Source organism: Apodemus sylvaticus, chromosome 1, assembly GCF_947179515.1.
Source record: "Apodemus sylvaticus chromosome 1, mApoSyl1.1, whole genome shotgun sequence".
NCBI lineage: Eukaryota > Metazoa > Chordata > Mammalia > Rodentia > Muridae > Apodemus > Apodemus sylvaticus.
Window position 1 is genome coordinate 5757957 of NC_067472.1, and position 24211 is coordinate 5782167.

Genomic DNA, 24211 nt, shown 5'->3' on the forward strand with positions numbered 1-24211 from the left:
GACCTAAAAGGCAAGTAGCTTCAGATCATGTATACAGAACAGAAAATGAATGGCCTTCTTTATTGACTGGGCAAGTTTTCAATGAACTCATTTTCTATACGGCCACTCAATAAGAAATATTTAATTGGGATATGTGGAAAAATTCAGCATTTTAAGTGATATACTTACCAAATTGACAATATAACATAATAAAACAATCCATGTATTCTGCTAATGTTCTCTCATGGGAGTTCATTCTCCTCATTAATCACACACAGACACACACATTCAATATGCAGTAGTATTATATGGCCTCCAAAGTCCAGGAGGTTTTTTTAGATATGTAACTTTAGTTAGACATATGAAAATTTTTAGTGTTTTTCTGACACAGGAGAAGGATTTCTTTTTCACAACTGCTCACAATTAGAACTACTTAAGTGATTCCAAGGTGTTCTCTAGGAGGAAACATTAAATTCAGCCATAATTAAAGTCTTCTTAGCAGGTTAAGTTTAAGGTGCAGGTCACACGGAAGCTGGACGTGTTAGCTTTGTGAACCGATGAGGTTCCAAACTGGTAGTTTCCTAAGTGTCCCTGCCACAGCCGGAGCTGGTGTGCCCCATATGTGGTTGAGAATGAAGCTGTGATTCTCAAGCCACCTCCTTTGTGGAGTCTCATTTGCCCACTCAGGGACAAGGGATGTTCTCTTCCCGCCCCAGATATCCAGCTCTTCCCTCATTTCGCACGCACATTCCATGAGCATCCCAAGCACATTCCATTTACACAAAACCCTGAAAGCCAGACAGTGGGCCTCCTGAGGACACGGTTTTGAGCAAATCTCCAGGGGAAAGACTTCATTGAAGAGGATGCTGACTCTACTACTATAGCTGACACATGAGAACATGGTTAGCTTGGCTAAAGCTAGGCTGCTGGCCCAAGTTTTGCCCTATCTTGGTGGGAGGACCTGGATCATACTCAGTTTCGGTAGGTGTCAATGTCTGTCACAGCGATGGCTTGAATGTGTTCTCCAGAGGTCTATGAGTTGGAAGCTTACCATCATGTTGGTGGAATTTGTAGGTGAGGCTCTTGGGAGTTAGCCGGGAATAGGAGTGTTGAAGAGGGGGCTGTCATGAGGTAATAGTGGCAGAACAGGAATAAGAGAGCTCAAGCTAGCAACCTTGCTCTGCCTGATTCATGCAGCCTTGCAGAGGCTGAACAGAAGCTAAGGGCATGGTCTTCAAACATTAGTGTCAAGAGCCGTGAACCAAATGTTTCTATACTTCATAAAATTACCTACTCTCAAGTATTTGCCTCAGAATACAGATGTAATAATGGTATCAGTTTAGTTTTATAAAGATTGCCTGAGATGCAGCCATGCATGGCCCCGTTAACTACAGTTCCACTGCATTTTAACAGTTATGATGGCCCTTACAGACTTCTTCCTGACAGTGACTTGATTTCACAAGCATATGCAGAGAAACAGTGTACTTTCCCGAAAAAGATCAACATAGGAGCTTCTCTTATGCCAGGACACTTCAAAAAAGTGAAGCTATCAAAGTGACTACATGGTACGCAGCCAGCACACGGGCGCCATTCTGCAATGGTGCCTCATTTCTACACACCTTAGGACTTGGTTCTGGAGTATTTTGAAAATATTAAAAGAAACTTACACACACACAGACACACACACTCAGAAAAGTCCAGTGGTTCAGAGACTCAGGGAAGCCAGCCAAAGAGAGGAACCACTTTCTTAGGGCTTGAGACAGCGAGCGTGGTTTTTTTCCCAGGGTATGTTTGGACCTTGTTCAGATGGAAATGAAAATGTCTGCAGGATTCCCCCACATCATAAAACTATTAAGGGGCAGACCGTGGGGGGTTGAGGGTTTAGCCCTAGGTGAAGTGTAACAGCACATGGAAAACTCTTCTCCCCCAATGTCAAACCAGGCCAACCCTCTTTAAACTGGACTCAAATTTACCACCCTAGCATTTTCCATTGATATTCACATGTAAGGTCTAAAGTTTTTTTTTATTTTTGCAAAATCTTTTATAAAGATCATTGGAGAAAAAAAAAAGAATGCTTCTCCTTTCATGCCTGCTGCCATCTTGTCAATCAATGTCAGAGACAATTTAAAATGAAAAATTACAACCTCAAAGTTTGTCATTTAAGAAACATTTTAATTTCATTTTTGGATATTAAATGTGTTTCTTAACAAACTATGTTGCTTTTTTTTTTTTGTAGAAAAGCAAAGAATTCTTTCTTAATACCTAGATGACAAGAGTCTCCAGTGACCCACAGTTGTTTCTTATTATGGCTTCCCTGGAAACCATTTCTGGGAAGGCACAATTCCCAGCACTTAACTTTGTTTACAACAGACAAACCTGCTTGTGTGGTATAAATAGGAATCTGTCTTTAAATGCTGCTGAGAAAATAAAAGGCAGCCGTGAAAAGAAGCCATTTCCTGCGCTAAAGGTGGCTTTAAAAGATTCTTAGCTGCTTTAGGAATGGCAGCAAAGCATAAATAATAATTATCAATTGCCGCACAGTAAGATACTAATTTTACAGAAAAAAATTATATAAAAAGAAAACAAAAACTAGCCAGAGATGGCCTTAAAACCGGCTGTGTTAGGCTTCTTTACTCTGAGATTGTGAGACCCTGCTTTGTGCCCGAGTTTGTGATGTATATCTATAACTCGCTCTTGTCCGTGCAGATAAACCTCGCCTTGTCTCCCCACTGCACTTTGAAAAGCAGCTTCACAGTTGTCTGACTTTTGATCTGGGTGGCAGCGAGGCCTGACCACCTGCACTGTGTCTGAGCCATTACTGAGCTGGCTTTGTGCCGTCTCGTAACACAGCAATCCTTTTAGAACTGATGTGTGAATACGCTGATCTACAGTGTGAGTGTTCAAACAGAAAAACATGGTGGTGGCCATGGAGGCAACAGTGGTGGCAGCAGAAGGGTGTGTGTGTGTGTGTGTGTGTAGACACTCTCACCCTGGGTTTATGAAGTTGTCTCCACCTCCAGCAGTAAATGAAACAGGTGCTAAAGGCCTCCCTCGACCCACAATGGAGCAGGCAGCAGTGGGAAGGCAGGCGCCTGGAATGGTAAGGTGTTGCTTAGTGATGGCGTATGTTAATAAGTAGCTATTCACGGGGGTGGGGCAGCTCCACTACTGGTTTATAAGGGAGGCCTAGGGCGCTTTGCTCAGAGTTAACAACTCAAGGTTGTGTTCAAAGAAGGCATTCACTGGTGGTGAAGGTAAAGTGCTCCCATCCATCACCTGTCTCACTAAAGAACGGCATTCTCGTGGAGAGAAAGGAAAGGTGTGAGAGAAAGGTTATTGGAGAAACAGGAGGGGAAGTAGAAGCTGCCTTTCTGTTGTGATGAGATAAGGCCATAAGTCTCAGTGCACGGGGACAGAATGTGCCTCTGAGTGAGCATGCTTCCGAGTGGCCAAAGTGCAAGACGTCCAAATGTGCATAGTTTCAACCACACTGCACCCGTGGGAACTCCACAGAACTTTGTAATCAGTCTCACTCATCCTTCCGAAGGCGATCAGCTGAGGCTTGTGGTGGAAGACTATGGCCCTGTGCGTAGTATGAGGGAGCCCCTAGATCCCAGAGGCTATGAGTCAAGGGGAGAGAACAGGGCCCTCTTTCAGAAGAGCATCCGTCCTCAGGTGCCCAGTAGACATCTGGCTACCAACAGCCCATCTCTGTCCTATTTTGTTTCAAGTGTGTTAGCATTCTGTCTGAAATCCATCCCACAGTTGCCTGGCAACGGCCAGGTATGCTCCTCCCCACAGTTAACTGGCAACAGCCAGGTAGGCCTGGCCCACTATAAAAGGGAATGCTTGGCTCCTCCTCCCTCTCTTACTCTGTCTCTCTCTTGCCTCTTGCCCTCTTGGGCTCTTTCCTTCCCCCTTCCCTTCCCCCCCTCTCTTCACATGGTCATGGCAAGCCCCTACTTCTCTACTGGCTCCCTCTCTCTCTGCCTTTCTCTGCCTCTACTACCCCCTTAACTCCCCTCCCCATGCTCTGAATAAACTATTCTATACTATACTGTTGTGTGTCTCTGGTCCCTCAGGGGGAAGGGATGCCTTGGCATGGGCCCACTGAGGCAGCCCTTCCCCCACACCTCACCACACTCCATAGAACATATTCTTATGCTCCTTTATATCCTTTTTATAATCACAACAAAGTATGCATGTTTTAATCTCTGTGTGAATCTGCGCCTGTGTCTGGTGGAGGCCCACACTGGCTGAGTCCTGTCACTCTTAGTTTGGTGTATTCTTTTTCAGCTTGGTTTCCTCTCTTGCTTATTGTTGCTGGTTGTATCATACTGTAAGGAGGGAGTGGGGAAAAGGTTCTAGTCGAGAACTGAGATGCAGGCGCTAATAACATACATGCAGTCACGTGACATAATGATGCTAGGGTCTTATGGGAAGTCCACAGCACTGAAGGATACAGCAGGGCCATGTGGGTGGGACCTGGGCCTGATGAGGAATGTTAGATGTCCCCCCGGAGTAGGAGGAAGGTAAGATCTGTGGTTCTGTCAGCCTGCTCTCTTGGGTTTGACATCCTCAACCTTGTGTCTGTCCTCAGAACAGGATCCCTATTCTGGAACATCACATCACGTACATGACTCATCTGATGGGAGCCAATAAAGGCCAATGCGACTCTGTGCTGTCTCCTCACATGGATGAAATTAAGGACACCCATACCCTATCCCACACAAACCACATACATAGCTCTTCTCATTGAATGTCACAGAGAAAATAAAGAAGGTGGCAAGACTTGGTTCCCGCAGTGACAGACTCCCTTAGGTGTGAGTGTCCAGGAGCAAGGCTCAGGACTAATAGCATCATTTGAGTCTTTAGATTACAGAGTATCTGAGGTCAGATGTCTCCTTGGCCTAAATGTGTGTGTGTATATGTGTGTGTGTGTGTGTGTGTGTGTGTACGTGCATGTGTTCATGCATGCATGTATGCATGTGTGTGTGTGTGTGTGTGGCCAGTCTGGTTCGTGTTTCCGTCACTTACACTCAGAACATTCTGTCCAGTATGAATGGCAAAGGCAGAGCTCTACAGGGATGAGCATAGCTAGTGTGGGGGATGCTGAGTCGTCCACAGAAGCAGGGGCCTGCTCTGTAGGTTGGAGCTGACAACCAGGCCAGAAGCTCACAGGCATCCTGGAGATGATGCTAAGCAGGAACATTTTCCCGGGGAAGGGGGGGTGAGGTGTCTTCCTCCAGCAGGAAACTGCTCATTGTGAATTGTGGAAGACAAACTGGCCAATCATACATTAATGTATAAAAGAGGCGGGAAAGAGGCACAGAGGAGTGGGTGTAGGGGGCTTCCTCCATGTGGGGGCGGGGAATCAACTGCTTGCAGGTGCTGAGCACTGCAGAATCCTGGTTGCTCTCCAGGAGAGTTTAGCACCGTGGCCAGCTGAGGGCCTACACAACGGGAGAGCCATGGCTCCACAGAGAGATGGCAGTCAGGAAAGGATTGTGGGATTTTATTTTTATCACTAGTAATTCATAATTTTCTAAAAATCTTTTGGGAATGTAAAATGTCAAGTTAAGATGTACACACCTAAGAAAACCCTCTTAAGCAACTCTGGTGACAGCAAATGCTCTCAGGGTTTTGCCTTGCTTCTCAAAGCACTGTAGTAATAGAAATACCACATGCTTACTGAGACCCTTGTAAGTCGTAGGCAGTGTTACATGCATTGTCTAACTGTCATAGTCTACATACGAGGCAGAGGCTATCGGAATCCCTACTGTATAAGCAAGGAAACCGAGGCACAGACAAGATTCTGGCAAAAGGTTAATACTAGCAAGCAGCCAACTGAGCCCAGACCCCATAGCCTATGCACAGGCCTACCCAGAATTCATTTTTAATAATTAAACAAAACTGGAACTGTTTTCTCCAGTGAGGATAAGGCCCCAGGTGATGTACCACTAGACGCAAAAAAAAAAAAAAAAAAAAAAAAAAAAAAACATTTTCTTACCATGATATTTGCCAAGCACTGGCGGGAAGAGGGAGCACAGGCACTCCTGCCTTGCACTGTAGGTTTTTATTGGCTCCAATTAATGCTCAAAAGTAGCAGCCCTAAAGGCTCCCCAGAAGCACGCTAGCATTGGGGCTATAGTGCACCCCAAGAGCAGAACCTAGTGGAGTTCATTCTATGCTTTTAGTAGAACCACAAAATATCATCTGCCCACTGTAAGGACACTGGTAGGCCACAGGGGAGATCCAGGTACTGCAGGTACACATGCTGACACTCACCAGTTTTCTCTCTTCCTCCTTCCTTTCCTCCCTCCCTTCCCTCCCTCTCTCTCTCCATGGTCTTACTATGCAGTCTTGGCTAGCCTGCACCTTGAGCATGCTGGCATCAAACTCACTGGGATTAAAGGCTGGTGCTACCATGCCCTTCAATGTATTTCTTAAAAGAAGAATGAAAACATGCCTTTGAGTCATTCTGAAGTTCACATGAAGTAAGTCCACACGGACAGAGTACCTAGCACCTGGTAGTACTGTACCTACTAACTAGGAGGGACCATTAAGGCCACAAGGGCCAGAGGGACAGTTGACCACATACACTATCCAAGTGTTTATTTTTCATTTTCTTTTAAAAAAAAAGATTTATTTCCTTTTATTTATACGAGTACACTGTAGATGTCTTCAGAGACACACCAGAAGAGTGTGTGGGGCCCCATTACAGGTGGTTATGAGCCACCATGTGGTTGCTGGGAATTGAACTCCCAGCCTCTGGAAGAGCCGTCAGAGCTCTTAACCGCTGAGCCATCTCTCCAGCCCAAGTGCTTATTTTTCAAATTATGGTAAAAGTGTCATCACTTAAAGGATTTGTTTAGTGTGCAGTTGTCTTACAGTAGAAATGGACTCATATGTGGTCACAGAGCAGTGGAACTCAACGCTGTAACGTCAGGCCAGCTTGTTCCCCGTCTACCAGTGGTCAGTGAGAACTGCTCTGAAGCATAACTTGTCATCAGGACCCTCCTGTAATTTGCTCGGAGGAACCAGCTGGCCTTACAGTCTAGATCTGCTCCTTGCTGAAGTCCTTAGGGACTCTCTTCTCTCCAAAGGGGACAATGCTAGTGGTTTAGGGCTACGTCAGTAAATCAGATCACGGGTATAGCGTACAATACAGGGTCAGATACACATGAGGGCTTGCTTTGTGTGGGCTAGTCAGGAGTGGCAGCCTCGATGTATCAGTAAATGACACCAGAGCAAGAGTCTGGCTTTGCTTTTCTTTTCTTTTCTTTTCTTTTCTTTTCTTTTCTTTTCTTTTCTCTCTCCCTCCCTCCCTCCCTCCCTCCCTCCCTCCCTCCCTCCCTCCCTCCCTCCTTTCTTTTCTTTTCTTTTCTTTCTTTCTTTCTTTCTTTCTTTCTTTCTTTCTTTCTTTCTTTCTTTCTTTCTTTCTTTCTTGATGTTTACTCTTTGGTTGTTGGTGTTTATCTCTTGAGGCAGTGTCTCCTCCCCCCACCCCCTCCAGGTGGGTCTGAAATGATCCTTTCACCTTGTGGATCCTAGGCTTGGCCCAGTATACAGGAGGTTATTAGAAGAATCTGAATAGGGAAACAAAGTTATTCTTTAACTGGTTGGCAGCACTAACATTTTGGCCTTGAAGAGACCACAGGACAGAGGCAGCAATCCAACGGATGAGCAGGACATTTAGTCACTCAAACATGACCAAGACGGAAGCTTTCCCTTTTTGTGGCTGCACGCACTGAGGCCAGGTCCCACCTCAGAAGCCCGAGAACGAAGTGCAATGCTTTTATTTGGAGGAACAGTTGATTAGGGTCTGGAGAAACTCCAGGTTGAGACGCTGAGATGCTAACCAAGTCAGTGTACGCCTGTCACCACTGAGGGGCGGAGGAGTGAGAGCAAGAGGGAAGAGAGGGATCCCCTCAGGAGAAGCAGCTTCTTCTCTTGTTCCCAGGCTCCCATAACTAACAAGCGCACTCAGCAACATACTACAAACAGTGCTGCAGGGCTCCTGAGTTTGCAACTGTCTGCTTTGGTCTTTCATAGGTCAGCTGCAGAAGATGTACTGCCAGGGCTCTGTGAAAGGAGTCCTGTAGCCACTGGGAGACAGACAGAACTTGCTGTGGACAGAAGCACTCTGATAGTATGTGTGGCAGCCATTGTCAAAGTATATGACACTGAGCTAATCAAATAGAAGCTATTTCCTGCTGTAACCCAGACACCAGCACAGACGATGCAGCTGGCACTTGCAGCTATAACATGTCTTCCAACTTCATGCTAAAGAAGCTGTCTGACAGCACCTTTGCTACACTCTACAGGAATGAAAAATGCTAATTAGAAAAGATGCTAATAATGACAAATTATGAATTATTATTTACTTCTTCAGGGGTAAAAGAAACAGAATCATAACTTCCTTTCTTTTTAAATAAAAGTTTTGAAAATCTCAAATTTTATTGTTATTGATTCTCACCACTATTTGATATAAGAACCCAGCTACAGGTGGTGGTGGCACATGCCTTTAATCCCAGCAATCAGGAGGCAGAGGGATCAGTTCGAGGTCACCCTGGTCTACAGAGTGAGTGCCAGGACAGCCAGGGCTACACAGAGAAACCCTGTCTTGAAAAACAACAATAATAGCAAAAATAAACCAAGTTAAAAAAAGAAGAGAAAGAATTTCCAGTAAGATGCATAAAACGCATGTGCTTGCTAGCTTGTACACGGGTGTATACACACAGGAAGAAACACTTGAGCCCCCAGTGATTCCCACCCGAGGACAGCCAATTACAATGACTGAATTTTGTGAGACTCGATGAGAAATCCATTCCTCGGCCCCAGTTATCACATGAATGGCTATTTGTTTTGTGGCTATTTTCATTATTATCTGAATCCCACTTTATTTAAAGTCTGTCTAGAGAGCCAGGAAATGAACAGTCTGTCCCGAGATAGCTTTCCATCTATGTCAAGAGAAAAGAAAAATTACTTTCCAGGAATCAGCTCTGGCTTCATTCTGATGTCATGTTTTATTATTATAATTCTGAATGGACCAGTTTTCTCTCTTGTTTTCTTTCTTTGACAAGAAGGTGCAGCTACATGAAAGAGAATTTCTGTTTGACTGGATCAGTTGCTATTTAACTAAACTAGACATGTTGATATTTTCTGTATAATAATTTTTGTAAAGCATTTTTAGTTTATGACTAAACAAACCATATGTTATTTACCTAATTTATCTTTTTTCTGGCTGTTGGTGCTTCTGAGTCCTCTTAGGAATCTGCAAGGAAGAGTCAGAGGTGGAGGGCTGGAGCAGTTTCCCTGAGAATGAGGTTAATTTCTGTGGTTTATTTTAGTGTACACATTCTCTGTACACTGCACCGTAAAAGCAAATAAAGATATGCTGTGTTTCTGGATCCCTGGGCCATGCACACAGACATTAAATATTTACTGAAGACATGAATAAGCAGGGGAACAAGGGAAAGAAAGAGGAGGTGCATGAGGGAGGGAGGAAGCTAACAGAAGACTGAGAGGCCTGGGGGGAGGGTGGGGGTGGGTTAGAGGCTCTGGGTCCTACAAACGCATCATTAGATGACTAAGTAGACACAGGTACAGACTTTGGTAAAGATGAACACGAGTCCTCCTGTCTTCATGACAGATTAGCCATTGCTAAGTAACCTGGTGCAGATTATGGATGATGTCCTGTCATCTCTGTTCATTTTATAAATTTAAAAACAAAAGTTAAAACAACCAGGAACCTTTCTTTATTAGGATTCTCTGGTTTGTATTTGTTTCACAGAGTTTATCATATAAAAATCAATGGGTTTATTCACTCATAGGTAAATGCATGATTCAAACACATTCTCTTCCTTCATACATCTGTAAGGATGAACTGTGAGCCCAGGGTTCAATACTAGCCTCCCCCCTCAGTCAGAAGCATCTGGTGTCGTGCCATGTGGCCGTGATGTGCAGTGTGAGTGTGGGCATGGAGTGTCCAATGTGGGTTCTGCAAGTCCCTTCCTCAGTGCGGGGCAGCAAGCGTCATATGAGCAGAGGGATGGGAGGGAGGACAAGACAACAGTCAGCAAGGGCCTTAGGCAAAGACTGTGATCCACAAGTGAGCACCAGGCCCATATCCTGACAGACTTAACTTTTGGGAAATAAGTCCCAAATAATGAAGTAGCTGGCAAAACGTTTGCATTTCCTCAAGCAGAAAATCAACTGTTTGACATGCGGGGTAGCAACTAGAAACAAAACTCCAAGCCACCACTCTGTAGTCAGCTCCTGATGCCCGAGTTACAGCATGGATTGGAGGTGCTTCCCATGGTGTCGCGGCAGATATCCCCATGCCAGCTGTGTCTAGTGAAACACACTGGCCTCCATGAGACACCAAAGGACTTGAGGGCATCCTTGGCTTGGGCACAGCAATGTGCTGTCCATCTGGGGAGTTTTGTTCCCGCTCAACCTTTAGCCCTTTAGTAGTTCTCAATGGTCCTAATGCTATGACCCTTTAATGCAGTTCCTCATGCTGTGGTGACGCCCAACCATAAAATTATGTACTTTTATACTTCATAACTGTGATTTTTGCTACTGTTATGAACTGTAGTGTAAATATATGATCTATGACCCTCAAAGGGGTCGTGACTGAGAGGTTGAGAAAGGATGGCCCTAGAAACATCTCAAATCACCTACGAAGGGAAGCCCAAGGAGACAGCAGCCCTCAGGAAGCCGCCTTGGGGTTGTGAATCCCTCCAGAAAGCCCAAAGGCTACACAAGTTGTTGGTGTTCCCACCCTCTCTAAATGACTTGCAAATTTATTCAAACACCATATGAAAGGATGCTCTATCTGTTGAGACAACTGTCTGCAGTGTCCTGTACCAAGGGTGAGGTACATCAAGCAGAAACATGGGCAGAAGCACATGGGTTTAGAAAGCCATAAATCCTTATTTGAATATGCCAACCTGAAAGCCACGAAGAGCCAGAATAAACTATTTTTCCTAAATGCTACATCTGATTAAGCCATACCATGAAGTGACAGCTGAACTTTAACATTAATATGATATTATTTAAATAACCACATGATTTTTTTTACACTAAAAATGATGAATGATTTCTGGACAGCTCAATCGACAGAAAGCAGGAGGACTCTTTAATGAGATTTGACAAAATGGAGACATATGCAGACGGCTCGTTACAGCTCACATCGCAGGCCTCCAGGGGAAGCAGGCGCAGCGCTCTTCCTTTTTATTGTCTTTAGGCACTGATGCATTCCTTCAGTTGCTAGCGCTCTTCTCTTTGGACTCTGAGCCTTTCTTAGGTCATTTATGGACTGCTCTTAAAGCAGGGCTCTGTGGGATTTTGTTTCTGAGTTGGGATGGTGCCTCCAGGGAAGGGAGAGAGTGGGAAGAACGTCGCTTGGTAACACGCTGGGAACTGCGGGTTCACCGCTGATGGGGTCATGGAGAAATCACATCAGCCTCAACAAGTAACAATTATACATTTCCTTGGGTCTTCCATAGTAAACCTTTAGCACTGCAAACAGCCTTAGCATGCTCCTGTGCGTGGATGTACAGGCAGAGGGCGTCAGCTGAGTCATACAGCTGTCTGGAAAGAAGACTGCTCTCCCTTGGCTCACTGACACTCCTCGTCCATGTATCCACTCACAGTTCCACGCTCTCACGACCATGGCAAATGACCTTTTTACTCTTTAGAGCATTAGTGTAAAATAAGCGTAGAACAGACTTAGACTGTGACCCATCTTTATTCATTTACCTTTTTAAGTTCTTCCGAATATTTCCATCAATCAAAGCTTAGTCACACATGCAGTACTTGAAATATTTGTTGTGGGCACATATGGATTCAGCTTACTCTAATACCTCAGCATTCATATCAATGTTAACTGTCTACCTGAGTCAGTCACACTGTTTCCCAAGCAGCGTTCTCAGCAAAGAAACAAAGAGCAGAGGCGGTGCCCAGTGCTCTCCTCCATCAGGAGAGGGAGGCCGGCCTGCTCTTGCCAAGGGCCTTCCTCGGGCTACAGAAAGATACTTCTTACAAAACCCTCATTTTTTTTCCATTGCTTGAGGTAGGCCCCTCAGCTCAAGCCTTGTCTCTAATCTGAGTAACCCATTGTACGGCTCTGACAGAAAAGGGTTAACATCAGTGTTCTGTTATTTCGAAAGGGTGTTGACCCAGCCTAGGAGGGAGAGGCAGAATCCCACTTAAAATGCTCAGTGCCCACGGGAGGAAAGCACAGTCAAGAAGAGATAAAAACAGAAGATCACTCCCTACCTGGCTCTTACCTTCGCAACATCCCCGTCAGAATCCGGGAGCTCTTCCCCAAGTTTGCATCTGTTTCCCGGAGCTACATGGGAAAAGCATGGTGGAAGAAAAGGAGAATGGAATCAGATGGTTCTCAAGTACGTGCTGAAGGATAGCTGAGGTCTGAGGGAGAAAAGTCAGGCAGTGAGATGCTACTCATAAGCACAGACTCACTGTTCCCGAGAATAAAGAACTACGTGAGCGGATTCCAGGAACTTGAAGATGGATACTTGAACCAGATATATATATCTGTATATATATATATATGTATATATATGCCTCACACACAGACAGGGCTTAGCATTCCTGTGGTAATCTTTAATATATTGAGTATGCACAGTCTTAAAAATAAAAATGGAAACGAAATGAAGTCAAGGAAGGTAAAAGTCAGTATTTTCAAAATCTTTGTTCTGAAAGATTGATAGCCTCCCACATCTCCCTCAGTGGCTTTCGTGTTGTAGTCACGGCTTTAACGAAGTATTTATTTGGGGCATCTGAGAGGAGGAGAGAGCTGGCTGCTTTTCCCTTCATCTCAAGCCCTTGCTTTCTCTTCCTGAACATGGCCCCCTACCCTACTGTCCTTACTCACACATCCTCATGGCTATGTTGTCACTGTCTTGTGTCTGTCCCAACGGCCTCTTCTCTGTGCCTTCTCGTTATGAACGTGTAAATGATGGAGTGACTCATACTCACTCGTTCGCGTGCCCGCTGTATCTTTTCTCTGTCATGACTCAGGTTTTCCAACATCTCTTGGCCGATTTGTTCTATGGGAAAGAAGAGAACATGTAAGGAACAGTTTCATGGGGTATATGGAGACTAGAATAATCACAGATATAGAACCAAATCAAGGGGGTGTGCCTTACATACCAGATAAGTTTTAATTAATGTATTTGAAAGATACAGTATCTGATATGTTTCCCGTCTTGCAGATGACTGGATGCAATTTACAATCCAACAATCAGACTGTAGCCAACACGGCATCAATGACTTAGAGGTGATGCGACTGGTTCAAGGTCCTCTAGGAAAGTCCTAGCAAGATGGAGGGCCTAGGTGCAATGATTAATTCCTTCATCATTGTGGAGCACAGCCTTTGACTTTACACTCTGAGAGTAACTTGGAGGGGTCCTGTTCTCTCCTACAGCATTGTTTACCAGTGTAAGCCAATATCCATTTAGAGCATCTTAGATTTCCAAGCATGGACTCCTTACTTTTCTCACCTGCAGCATTTACTGGTAGTGGGACAATCCCTTTGCCTCCTCTCTCCTGGAGGCAAGAGCTCTTTTATGTGCTATTATTAGCTGCAGTAGAATCCTAAGTCAAATCAGGTGAGGGGCAGTTTGACTTCCAAATTCTTAGAACCGAAAACCACTTAGTGTATTTGTTAAAAGCATACTGCTGACTGTAATGGGGACTCCCCTGTCACCATACTCTCGTTGGCTTGGATGGCCCTTGACAGTCTCTCCTCTGACTACAGACATTTTTCAAGACACCATGTAAGACCCGATCTTGAGAATATACAGCTGTTTGAATGATTTTTTTCCCCAGTCACATTCATTGTCACCAGGAGGTGCCTATCTTATGGAGAGAGAACCTTGACTTGCCTTTGTTAGTTCTGGGTACCGTAACGATGCTCGGACGTGCTGCTGCGCCTGTGCCCGGCATGCTCTCCCGGCCGGAGAGTACCTCCCTAGCCCATGGTTTTCCACATGTAGTATTTCTTCTTAGATGTATTTCAACCCTTTGCCATTGACCACATATAGTTTATCCTTACAGTACAGCTGTGCAAGACACAGGGCTCCTAGTGACCAAAGTAAGGATGGTGCGGGAGGCAGCCAAACCTAAGCATCCTTCATCCCGGTTCTCTATTGAGACTACTAGAAATACTCCACTTTGCCAGATGGTTTCTATTACTTTAAATTCCTGTAATCATTAAAATGTAACATTGTAATTAATTTGTAACAAAACTCTTTGATATGCATGAGCACCATAAATCATTACTTCAGGAACACACTATTCCTTCCTGTCAAAACAGACCATATAATAATATATGATTCCAAACAAGTGGAAGAGATCACTGATACTGCATCTAACACCTCAGTTAGTATTTATGGAAGAAATGAAGAAATCAAAGAATGAGATAAATTTAAAAAAAAAATGAAGTCCCAGCAAGGTTTACGGTTCCCGCTCAGGCCCCTCCGCACAGCCCCAGGGAAGGTAGCTCTGGAAGCAGGTGTAAGAGCCTCAGGCCCGTCAGATTCTCCACAGTATGCTCCACTCTGAACTGACATGTAGTCCTCTACTCAAGGAATCAGTGGCCTCAGAAGTCAAGAACCCAACTGTTCCTGGAGCAGTAAGCCACATCCATAAACTCCTTCCTTTCTGGGTGGGGTGTGATTTCTTAGCTGCTGTCTTATTAAAGAAAATACCAGGAAGGTAGATTAGAAATGGTAAGTCTTATGGACAAAACAGACACAAAGAGAGTAAAACTTGTGTGTCAAACAAAGCAAATCAAAGTAGATTGCTTTTAATACAGTTATCTGTCAGATAGTATTAGATATTTAGGGAAATTTTAAGATGGTTAGTTTGACTTTTCTTGAATAATTTAAGATAAAAGCATTCATCAACAATACTAGTGCAACATTCAAGAGGGCTGGAGAGATGGCCCAGTGGTTAGGGCACTGCTTGCTCTTCCAGGAGATCCATTTCCGGCACCCAAAATGTCAGCTTACAGCTGTCTGCCTGTAACCTGTCCCATGGATCTGAGGGTACCAGGCCTGCATGTGGTGCACAGACATGTATGCAGACAGAATACTGGCCCACATAAAATAAAGCTAATAAATATTATTTGAAAGGAAGAATTCAAGTGCACAGACCTGAAACCATGGCAACTGTGACCTGCCACATCTACATCCCTCAGGTCCTTAAACTGTCTTGAGGTCTTGGTAGGAACAGCTGCGGAGCATGTACAGTGCAGTCTGAGACATGGACACTTCATAAGCAGCATCTTTCTGACCACTAAACATCTTGAGGTCAGGAAACAATAGGAAGCACACAATAAAACTATCTCTGCACGTCAGCACTACGTGATGAATGGATCCCTGGAAGGAAGACTTCCTTCCTGTCCTTCCATCCTCTCCACAGAGGTCTTGGGACTCAGCATGGGAATACAGCACTCTGACATGTAAAATGAATTGTTTTTACGATTATGCAGAAATCAATCATGGAGTCAGCCCACAGCCCTTGTGAGGGGTTGTTGGTAGCTCTGCGTCTCTTCTTTATCCTTCTGCAGCGTATACAATAGGCATTCAATGCTTTCCTGTCTCTGATCGGAACTGAGGAGGAAACAGGTAACCACAAATCCAGCAAGATGCTTCCTGCAGGACCAGCCTGCCATGCCGACGTAGGTAAGGTCTGGGCCAAGCCGTGAATATCTCAGAGTGCATCATGGCTCTTTTTTCATAAAGCAATAATAACACTTGACAAGCTGTGTACATCTATCATGAGGCAAACACAAGTGAGCCCATAAAAGAAACTAGACCTGAACCTCAGAAATGAATGAATTAAAACATTCCCTATGAACAGTTAGAAGTGACTCAAGTTTGCATCATGCTACAAATGCAGCTGAGGAAAATGGTGCCTTCAGTCTAATGCAGCACAAAAGGTTCTATTTGTTAAGTTCAATATATACATATTTTTAAATTTTAGCCATTATGCTATGAGCCGTACTCTCTCCAGAAGGTACTGATTATTCCCAAGCACTGCTGTACTTAACTTTCTTTTTACAACCTTTGTTAAGGATGTGGTTTCCAGAAAATTATTTTTAAAAGTGAAGGAAGCCAGTTAAGCCTTCTTTAAATTGCCAAGAGGAGACAAGGTTATTTCCTGACACTTGAAATCCCCATTAGCAAACCAGGAGTAGTGAGAGGCATCCACAATGCCCAGCTGTTACTTATATCTGTGGGGACGTATGTACAGAAATGTGCACCAGAGCTGTCTAATGGCTATTGTGAAATGCGTGCAAGCTTCACGGACTGGAGAAAGAGACCGCACAGATGGTGAACGCGGGGTATTTACCAACAATCTCAATCTAGGACAGGAGACTGGGAACTTCCTGTTACTGAGTCTAACATGGTGGAGAGGCATGCTGTTTTGGACAGCTGACATTAGAGGGGTGACACAGCTTTCCAGGTCTATGTCTCTGTCACTTGGAATGCGTCCTTGGGCAATGGGTGTGGTCCTGAGCCCCAGACTTAAGGGTTACACTCAGTACTGAGGACTCCTTGGAGTTCCTAACTCAGGGAAGGTGGTTGACAGAAAGACAGGGTTCTTTTTGTTTGTTTGATTGGTTTTTCTTTTCTTTTACCATCTCTCTTCATTTGAGACTTAAGACATGAGAGGCTTTGACTTCCACTGAGATGAAGGAACTATCTGAATCCAGGACAACTTCGAGGGACACAAGGAAAGCTAGACACAAGAATTGCTAAACTTCTGGAAGAAGACAAGTGCAGGAGATGCAAAAAAGCACTGATGAATTCTAGAGATCCAAGCCCATCGTAGAGGAGAGTATAAGTAACTCCTTGCTAGTAAATACTTAGTACTGCTGCTCGAGACAGGAGGGACCAGACAGGTTACATGACCACAGAGACTTTCAGAGCACAGTGCAGCACAGCTGAGCGCTACACTTGAGTTCCAGCTGCTTGACCTGATAATGTCCCTTCAATATCTATATGCACCAAGAAGGGAGCAGTGGAGGAAGGCCAGCCAGGGAGAAGTCCCACATGCCCTTATACTGCTTGTGTTCAATACACTGTTAGAGGCAGGTCTGTCTCAGTGGGGCCACAGCACACCTGAAACTACAGATTAACCCATGCTCAGATCAAAGGCTAAGCATTTATTTGTTTGTTTGTTTTAATTTTTAGGCAGAGTCATGATGTATAGTTTAGGCCTCAAACTAAAATGTACCTATCCTCCTCTCTCAGCCCCTTAGAGCTGAGATTACAGGTGCACACCGCCATGCCTGGAGAGCCATCTTTTCTCTTACAGCCACATCAGCACAGGTTAGGAACATAGAGGCCACAGATAAAGGCTGTTTAACAAGAGCACCAGCTCAGCAGTACCTTAGCTTGGTTTCTGGAAGACTCTGTGCCATGGCCCAGGCATAGCACAGCATGATGACATCAGAGGCAAACAAACCCAGCAGTTTACACACCTGAACCCACACTGCTTCATGTTTAAGATGTTCAAAAGGCAGGAAAGAGAGAAGAGTTAAGAGTAAACGTCACAGACACAAGCACACCAACAGACCTTAGTTGGTAGGGTTACCAGACAGAGTTTTGGAGGTGATTTGAGAAGAAATGGGTTTTCAGGAGTTAAGAGGAAACTCTAAGGGGCAAAATGAAATTACAGAATGTGAAGAAACTGCTTCTAAAGTTAACTGAGTATAGAACAGACATAAGATGCCTGAGTAGGAAGGGAGCATCTTAACTCTAGGTTACCAGAATGAGCTGCACTGGGCGAGTGAAGCTAGCAAAACACGCCGCACAGCATCCACACTGTCGGCTGTTAGAAGAGCCTCTTCACGGATCAGCAGAGGACTCTTCCAAAACAGAGATTAGAGAAAATGAAAGAAATGATAGCCTAAACTTTCCAACTTGCATGTTAAAAATCAACTAAAGATCAAACAAGTTGAACTAATCAGTGGAAGGTAAATTTAAAGAAACTATAACTAGTTGTGGTCAAGTTGCTCAAAACTAAAGGGAAATAAAGGTATCTAGAGGGAACGCACAGGCACACACACACACACATGCACGCATACACACATGAGCACAAACACCCTGGAGGCCACCCAGAAGGATGAAGGTTAAAGTTTTGTCATAAAAAATGAAGAAAATAGAACAACATCGAAAATGCTGAAACATGAAAAAACAAAACAACAAAAAACCCAAAACACCCTAGTAGTCTTCATCTGGCAAAAATGTCCTTCAAACATAAAGTGGGGTATTTGTGCGCGGACGTGTGTGTGTGTGTGTGTGTGTGTGTGTGTGTGTGTGTGTTTGTATGTGCTTGTGCATGTATGCTCAGAACAAGAGGTTGACTGCAATGTCTTCCTCAGTTGTTCACTGTCCTATTTTTGACTTGGGAGCAGGGGGTGGGGCTGACCCTGGTGCTTGCAAGGTGGCTAGACTGACTGGCTGGTCAGCAGGCCTCTGGATCTTCATCTCCCTAGTGCCTGCCACAGTGCCTATTCTCCCATGGGCGCTGGGGTATGATCTCAGTCCTTATGCCTATACAGTAAGCACTTTACTAACTCCTGAATGTTATTTTCTTCCGTCCCTCTCCCCTGCCTCCTTCCTCCCTGCCACTCTCTCCCTTTTTTTGGAACCATGGCCTCACTGTATAGCCCTGGCTAGCCTGGAACTCACTGTGTAGACCAGTCTGGCTTTGAATTTACAGAGATTTGCCTACTTCTGCCCTTCTCAAAGAAACCAAATGTTTTGACAACTGAATAAGTTAGAAAATTGTCCCTCAGAAGTAAGTTATGGAAATTGTTAGAGAAAGTTCTTTAGGTTCAACAAAAGTGATGCCAGATGGAAACCAGGATGTGCAGAAAAGAATGATGAACACCAGAGATGGTAAAACCATGTATAAATAGAAAAGATTTTTCCCATTATGTTCCTCCAAAACAATGAACTGTTGAAAACAAAATAACAGCATAAAAGCACATGCAGAGGCAATACATACAGTACCAAGCATATAAGACAGAGAGGCAGTGAGAGACGTTCGGGTTGTGAAACTCAAGATGAGAAGTACTCAGACCAGTTGCATTTGTATTGATCTTGCACCTGTTCAGCCCCTTTCTAGTCATAGTCTCCTAAATGATACAATGTGACAACCACCCACACAGCATTCATGCTGTACCAAGGGCTATTAGCCAGACAGAGATGACCGGAAGTAGAGGGAGGATGTGTGCAGGTCATAGATGAGCACTGAACCGTATTCTACACCCTGCCCAGACATGAGCACTGCACAGAGGCTGGGTCTCCGTGCGGAGTCCTGAGAACAAAGAGAGGGCTGTACCGCCCACGAGCTCTTTGGTTATGTATTAAATCTAATTTAGGGAATGGACGCTGTGATTCTTGTGTTTCTTAGTCTAAGAGAGAACTGAAAAGACAGACGGGATGACATAAACTGATTAAATATTCAGTTCCTCGGTGGCATTACTCATGCCTCAAGTGCTCAAAGGCTACAGGTGCACAGTGGCGACTGTGGTACTGGATTGTTACTGCATGGATACGCCTTCTCCTGACTGACCTCCCTCTGCCCGTCAGCTTTAACACCAAGAAGTATTTCTCTTGAGTTAACTTTAGGGATGCACTTCTCTGAGAATAGTTTCTTGCGAAGTAAAATGCGAAGTAAAATGAAGTCAGACTGCATGATTTGACTCTGAAATATTAGGAAAGAAGAGCTGTAGACACAGGGCCTGTTTCTTGGTACAGTGCACAAGCAATCTGATGTTTATGCAGAGTCAGGGCCACAGATATAGGATGCACGCCTAGAAAAACAGCAAACCAGTATGTATGTGCGTGCATGCGTGTGTGCATGCATGTGTGCCTGCCTGCGAGGGTGAGGGTGTGGCATGCCTGTGTGTGTACTCACACACAGATTTTAAGGCAATTATGTTTGAACATTTCCTCTACAACAGCTGAGTATGTATACTACTTTGCTTTAGGATGATCACGTCTATCATTAAGCAATTAAAAAAATCATTAGTGTTACTTTTATCAAAGTCATAGTAAGAGAACCTCCCCTTAGTTACTGGTTTCCTGCAGATAATTAACAGATACTATTCCCAGGGCCCAGAGACATCAGTCAGTGGAGCTGTCCTCCCAATAACTAGACACTGGAATGAGCAGGTACTATGTAAATTGAGGTTGTTAAACAAAAGCAACAATGTTAATTACAGCTCCATTCAAAAATAAGAGTGAATGGGCCCCATTCTGGGAACCCACCAGGACATTGGAAAGGACAGCGGGAAGGACACCCCTTCTTCTTGCAATTCAACAAAGAACATAAAAGGCAGGAGATGAGTACAGAAAACCTGAATAGGAAGCTGTCAAGACACTCCAAAGGTTCACATGTGGAATTCACCCAACATGTGTTTACTTGGCGTGTTCAGTGTCATCCAGCTTTCCAGGGTGAATGAATTGCTCATTCTAAAAACTAAACAGAAAAAAGAAACATGTGACAAACCCCAATAGAACAAAACAAAGCAAAACAAAGAACCTGAAAGTGCTGTGAAAGTACCTGGCAATTGACTGCAGAGTAATTAGGAGGCCTTTGTAAAGGTCGAGGTGGGCTGAGTCAATCACTTCCTGTACCCCAGGGACCCCTGAACACACTTCTGCTTAAGTCCACTCTAACCATCCGCTTACTCAGGAAGTCGCTGCCTGGCTAGTACACCTTTTCTCTTTAAATCAAACACCATTTTAAGTCTTTTTCAACTGATTGGTGGCAACAACAAAAAATGTGTGAGTCTGTGTGTGAACGAGCGCGCACGTCCCGCAGCAAGGATGTAGACGCTGGGGGCAACCTCGGGCATCAGCTCTCACCTTCTGTTTTGCTTGAAACAGGGTCTCTGCTTTGCCAATGTGCATGGAACACTAGCTAGCTGTGAGCCGGTGGGTTTTCCTGTCTTGCTTCCCATCTTGCCCTAGGAATGCTGGGACCAGCAATGTACACAGCCATTCCCGGCTTTATGTGGGTCCTGGAGATCTGAACTCAAGTCCACATTTCAGTGCTTTGCCCACTGACCTATCTCCCCCAGGTCATCAATGAAATTTTTAATGGTAGAGTTTATGGGGGGGGGACTTTCAGCTTCTCTGGAAATCTGAACTGTCAGGCAATACTGAGGCTCTGTGTTACTCACAGACCCAAGCTAAGACTGAGCGGTGGACCTGACAGAGGGGTCTGGCCAGCTCCAGCTTGCTACCTCCTTTCTCCTTCTTGCTCCCTGCTTGGCTAAGAGGACCTGGAGCTTGTGTCATTTCCCACTGCACCTGAAGCTCCTGAGAGACAACGCCCTGTCTTGCTCCCCTCAATGTATGTGGCACCACAGAAGGCAGGCCAGGACATGCAGGTGTTCAGGAAATTTGTGAATTTGAAATATATCCAAGTTATCTTCTATACACTTAGAATCACAAATATTTTTTTGAAAAATATCCTTTTTTTTTAAATTGCACAAATGAACACAGGATGCAGAAGGCTGTGCTTCTTGGGGGTGAACATCACCCAGATCACAGTGCTAATTACTGACAGAGTTGCAAACACATCCTAAGTTTCTGACTGCTGGGTCAGTGAGCTTTGCAGTTGAAAATAAAGGAACGCATCAGAATTTCTATTTGCAATATATTATAGCCTAACACGTACAATGAAGGCACTAAGTATCCAAGACAAGCCCGTGCACAACTTTGGCAACAGAGGTATGGGGCTAGTCACATCCTCTAGGACTCCATCATTCCCATGAAAGAATTACAGCGTGTTATTGATAAATACTAACTTTCTCTTTCCTGCAAATTATACATCAAACAGAACATCTTGGAAGGAATAGGATTCTGACCTTAACTTTTTGAGGTGAACATATTTTTGTTCTTTTAAGAAACAAGGAATGGATTCTCATACAGGCAAAAATAGCTACAGTAGAGACGTCCTCTGACCCTTCCGCCCTCTGTTCATCATGGCAGGAGAAGAAGTAGTGGGGATGAGGGGAGACAGCTCAGTGAGGAAAGTACTTGCTCTGCCAACATGACGATGCACTGAGATCTCTAACACAGAGCACAGCTATGACCCCCAGCACTAGGAAGCCAGGGCCTTGCTGCCAGCCAGCAGGGGTGTATAATGACCAGCTCCAGGTTCCTCGAGGAACCCTGTCTTGGAAAACAAGACAAATGGGGAAGTAACTGAGGAAGGCAACAGGCATGGACCATCTGCACATGCGTGTGTATGCGCGCGCATGCGTGCGTGCGTGCGTGCGTGTGTGTTTGTGCGTGCGTGTGTGTTTGTGCATGCGCGCCCGTACCTGCATTAGCATTTGCATGAGTATTTGTTATCAGGTCTTCCAGCTATGGGCCCACAAGTTGATTGCAGGGCTGTGTAGCAATTCAGTGTTTAATGTTTTGAGTTTGGAAAACTGTTGGCACAACCTCTCAGTACAACATTTCATCATGTGACCAGCAGCACGGGAGCTCCAGTTCCTCTTCGGGTCTTGGCACAGATGTGATTACATCCCAGGCTGGGACTGGGGGGGAGGAGGGCTTCACTGTAGTTCTGACATGAGTGTTTCTGATGGAGGTAGCCAAGGACTTCCTGGTGGGATTACCAGCCATTTAAGGCACTGGGTTGTCTTCTTATTCTCAAGTGGTAAGAGTCACTTATGTATATTCTAGAAACTAGACCCTTAACAGATGTCTTCTATGTCAATACCTTCTGACATCTTTTAAATTGGACACAGTCTGATTTGTCTCAATTTTTGTTTGTTGTTTGTATTGTGGGCGTCATACCAAGGGTTCACTGCCACCATCGGGATTTCAAGATCTGTCTATCTATTTTCTTCTGAGAGTTTTATAGTTTAGTTCTTTTTTTCCCCTTTAAAAAATTATTTGTTTTTATTTTATGTACATTGGTGTATGTGTAAGGGTATCAGATCTTGGTGTTATAGATAGCTGTGAGATCCCATGTGGGTGCTGGGATTTGAACCTGGGTTCTCTGGCTGAGCCATCTCTCATAGTTTAGTTCTTATACTGTGCCTTGACCCATGTTCACTTCACATGGTGTGAGGTAAGGGGGTTACAGGCATATTTTTGGTTATACTACTCAACTGAAAGTTACCATTATATAATATATATTATATATCTAGACACGGGCATACATGCATGTATCCATACTTATCATGTAAAATAATAGTTTTAAAATATAGTTTTTATTTTTCACTCCAACTGGACAAATGTCTACATAGATTTAGAAGTTAAAATATGCACAGAAAGCAAGCAGCTCCTCAGACTGAAGCCAGAGGAAGAAGCATGTGTAGACTAAACAAATGGGGAGGCTGTCAAACCTGAAGCCGTGAAGACAATGACACAGCAGAAGGTACATTTTATAGTTTATTTAGTGCTGCTGAATCCCAGCATTAAGAAATACAAAGCCATGGTCTACAGGATGATAAACACTGAAGAAACACTAGCCAGGACATCAAGCCAGACAGAAGAAGAGAAAACTAAGGAAGTGAGAAGACTAGAATTAAATGTGCTTACAAATCAGACAAATGATCAGTGTTTAAGAACACTGTTTAAGAAAATTAAGGGATGAATCGGTTTCTTTAACTTTCCACCAAGGTATTATTGCTTCTGAGAACAAGGTCAGCAAACACATATCATACAAGTTATTGCTTCTTGATTCCAAATGCCTGGCAGACATCACCAATCGATCATAGCACCCTGGAACAAACTCCTTAAAATGCTGCAGACAATTGACTTCACTTGACCACAGTTGTCCCTGGGGACAGGACCTCTTTGCTATTCTGGATCTATGGTACCTGGTACTTTTTCTCAGCTGACAACAGGAACTTGACAATTGCTAATTTTGTCAACCCTTCACTTCTTAGCTTCCAAGGAATGTCTTCATTTTGGATTTTGTGCATCTACTTGCTTCAAAAGCCTGACAAGGCTGAAGCTTGAAGGTCACAGGAAAAGGTCTCATCTGGTACTGTGCAGTTGAATCACCTGTGAGACACTGCAGAGTTGTGAGGATCTTACATTAGGGTGACTAAGTCAGGCACCCCGAGCAGTGGGGTCACGTTTCATAAGCCATGGTACTCTTTGCTGTGGCCTACTGGCCTCAATTCTTCAACAGTCTCCAGCTC

General features: G+C 44.3%; 1 protein-coding gene across 5 annotated transcripts in view; it reads right to left on the bottom strand.

Moving 5' to 3' along the window:
• Vti1a (vesicle transport through interaction with t-SNAREs 1A) overlaps positions 1-24211 on the bottom strand; it is a 308900-nt gene that overhangs the window by 117605 nt on the left and 167084 nt on the right. For 3 of the 5 annotated variants that reach the window (XM_052183476.1, XM_052183483.1, XM_052183493.1), the window contains exons 6-7: positions 12991-13061; positions 12279-12340 (exon numbers count right to left, since the gene is read on the bottom strand). In XM_052183476.1, coding sequence (XP_052039436.1) covers positions 12279-12340; positions 12991-13061 — 133 coding nt within the window. Of the gene's footprint in view, positions 1-11128; positions 11424-12267; positions 12341-12990; positions 13062-24211 lie in introns of those variants that run through there. The other 2 variants (XM_052183466.1, XM_052183503.1) reach the window with 2 other exon arrangements.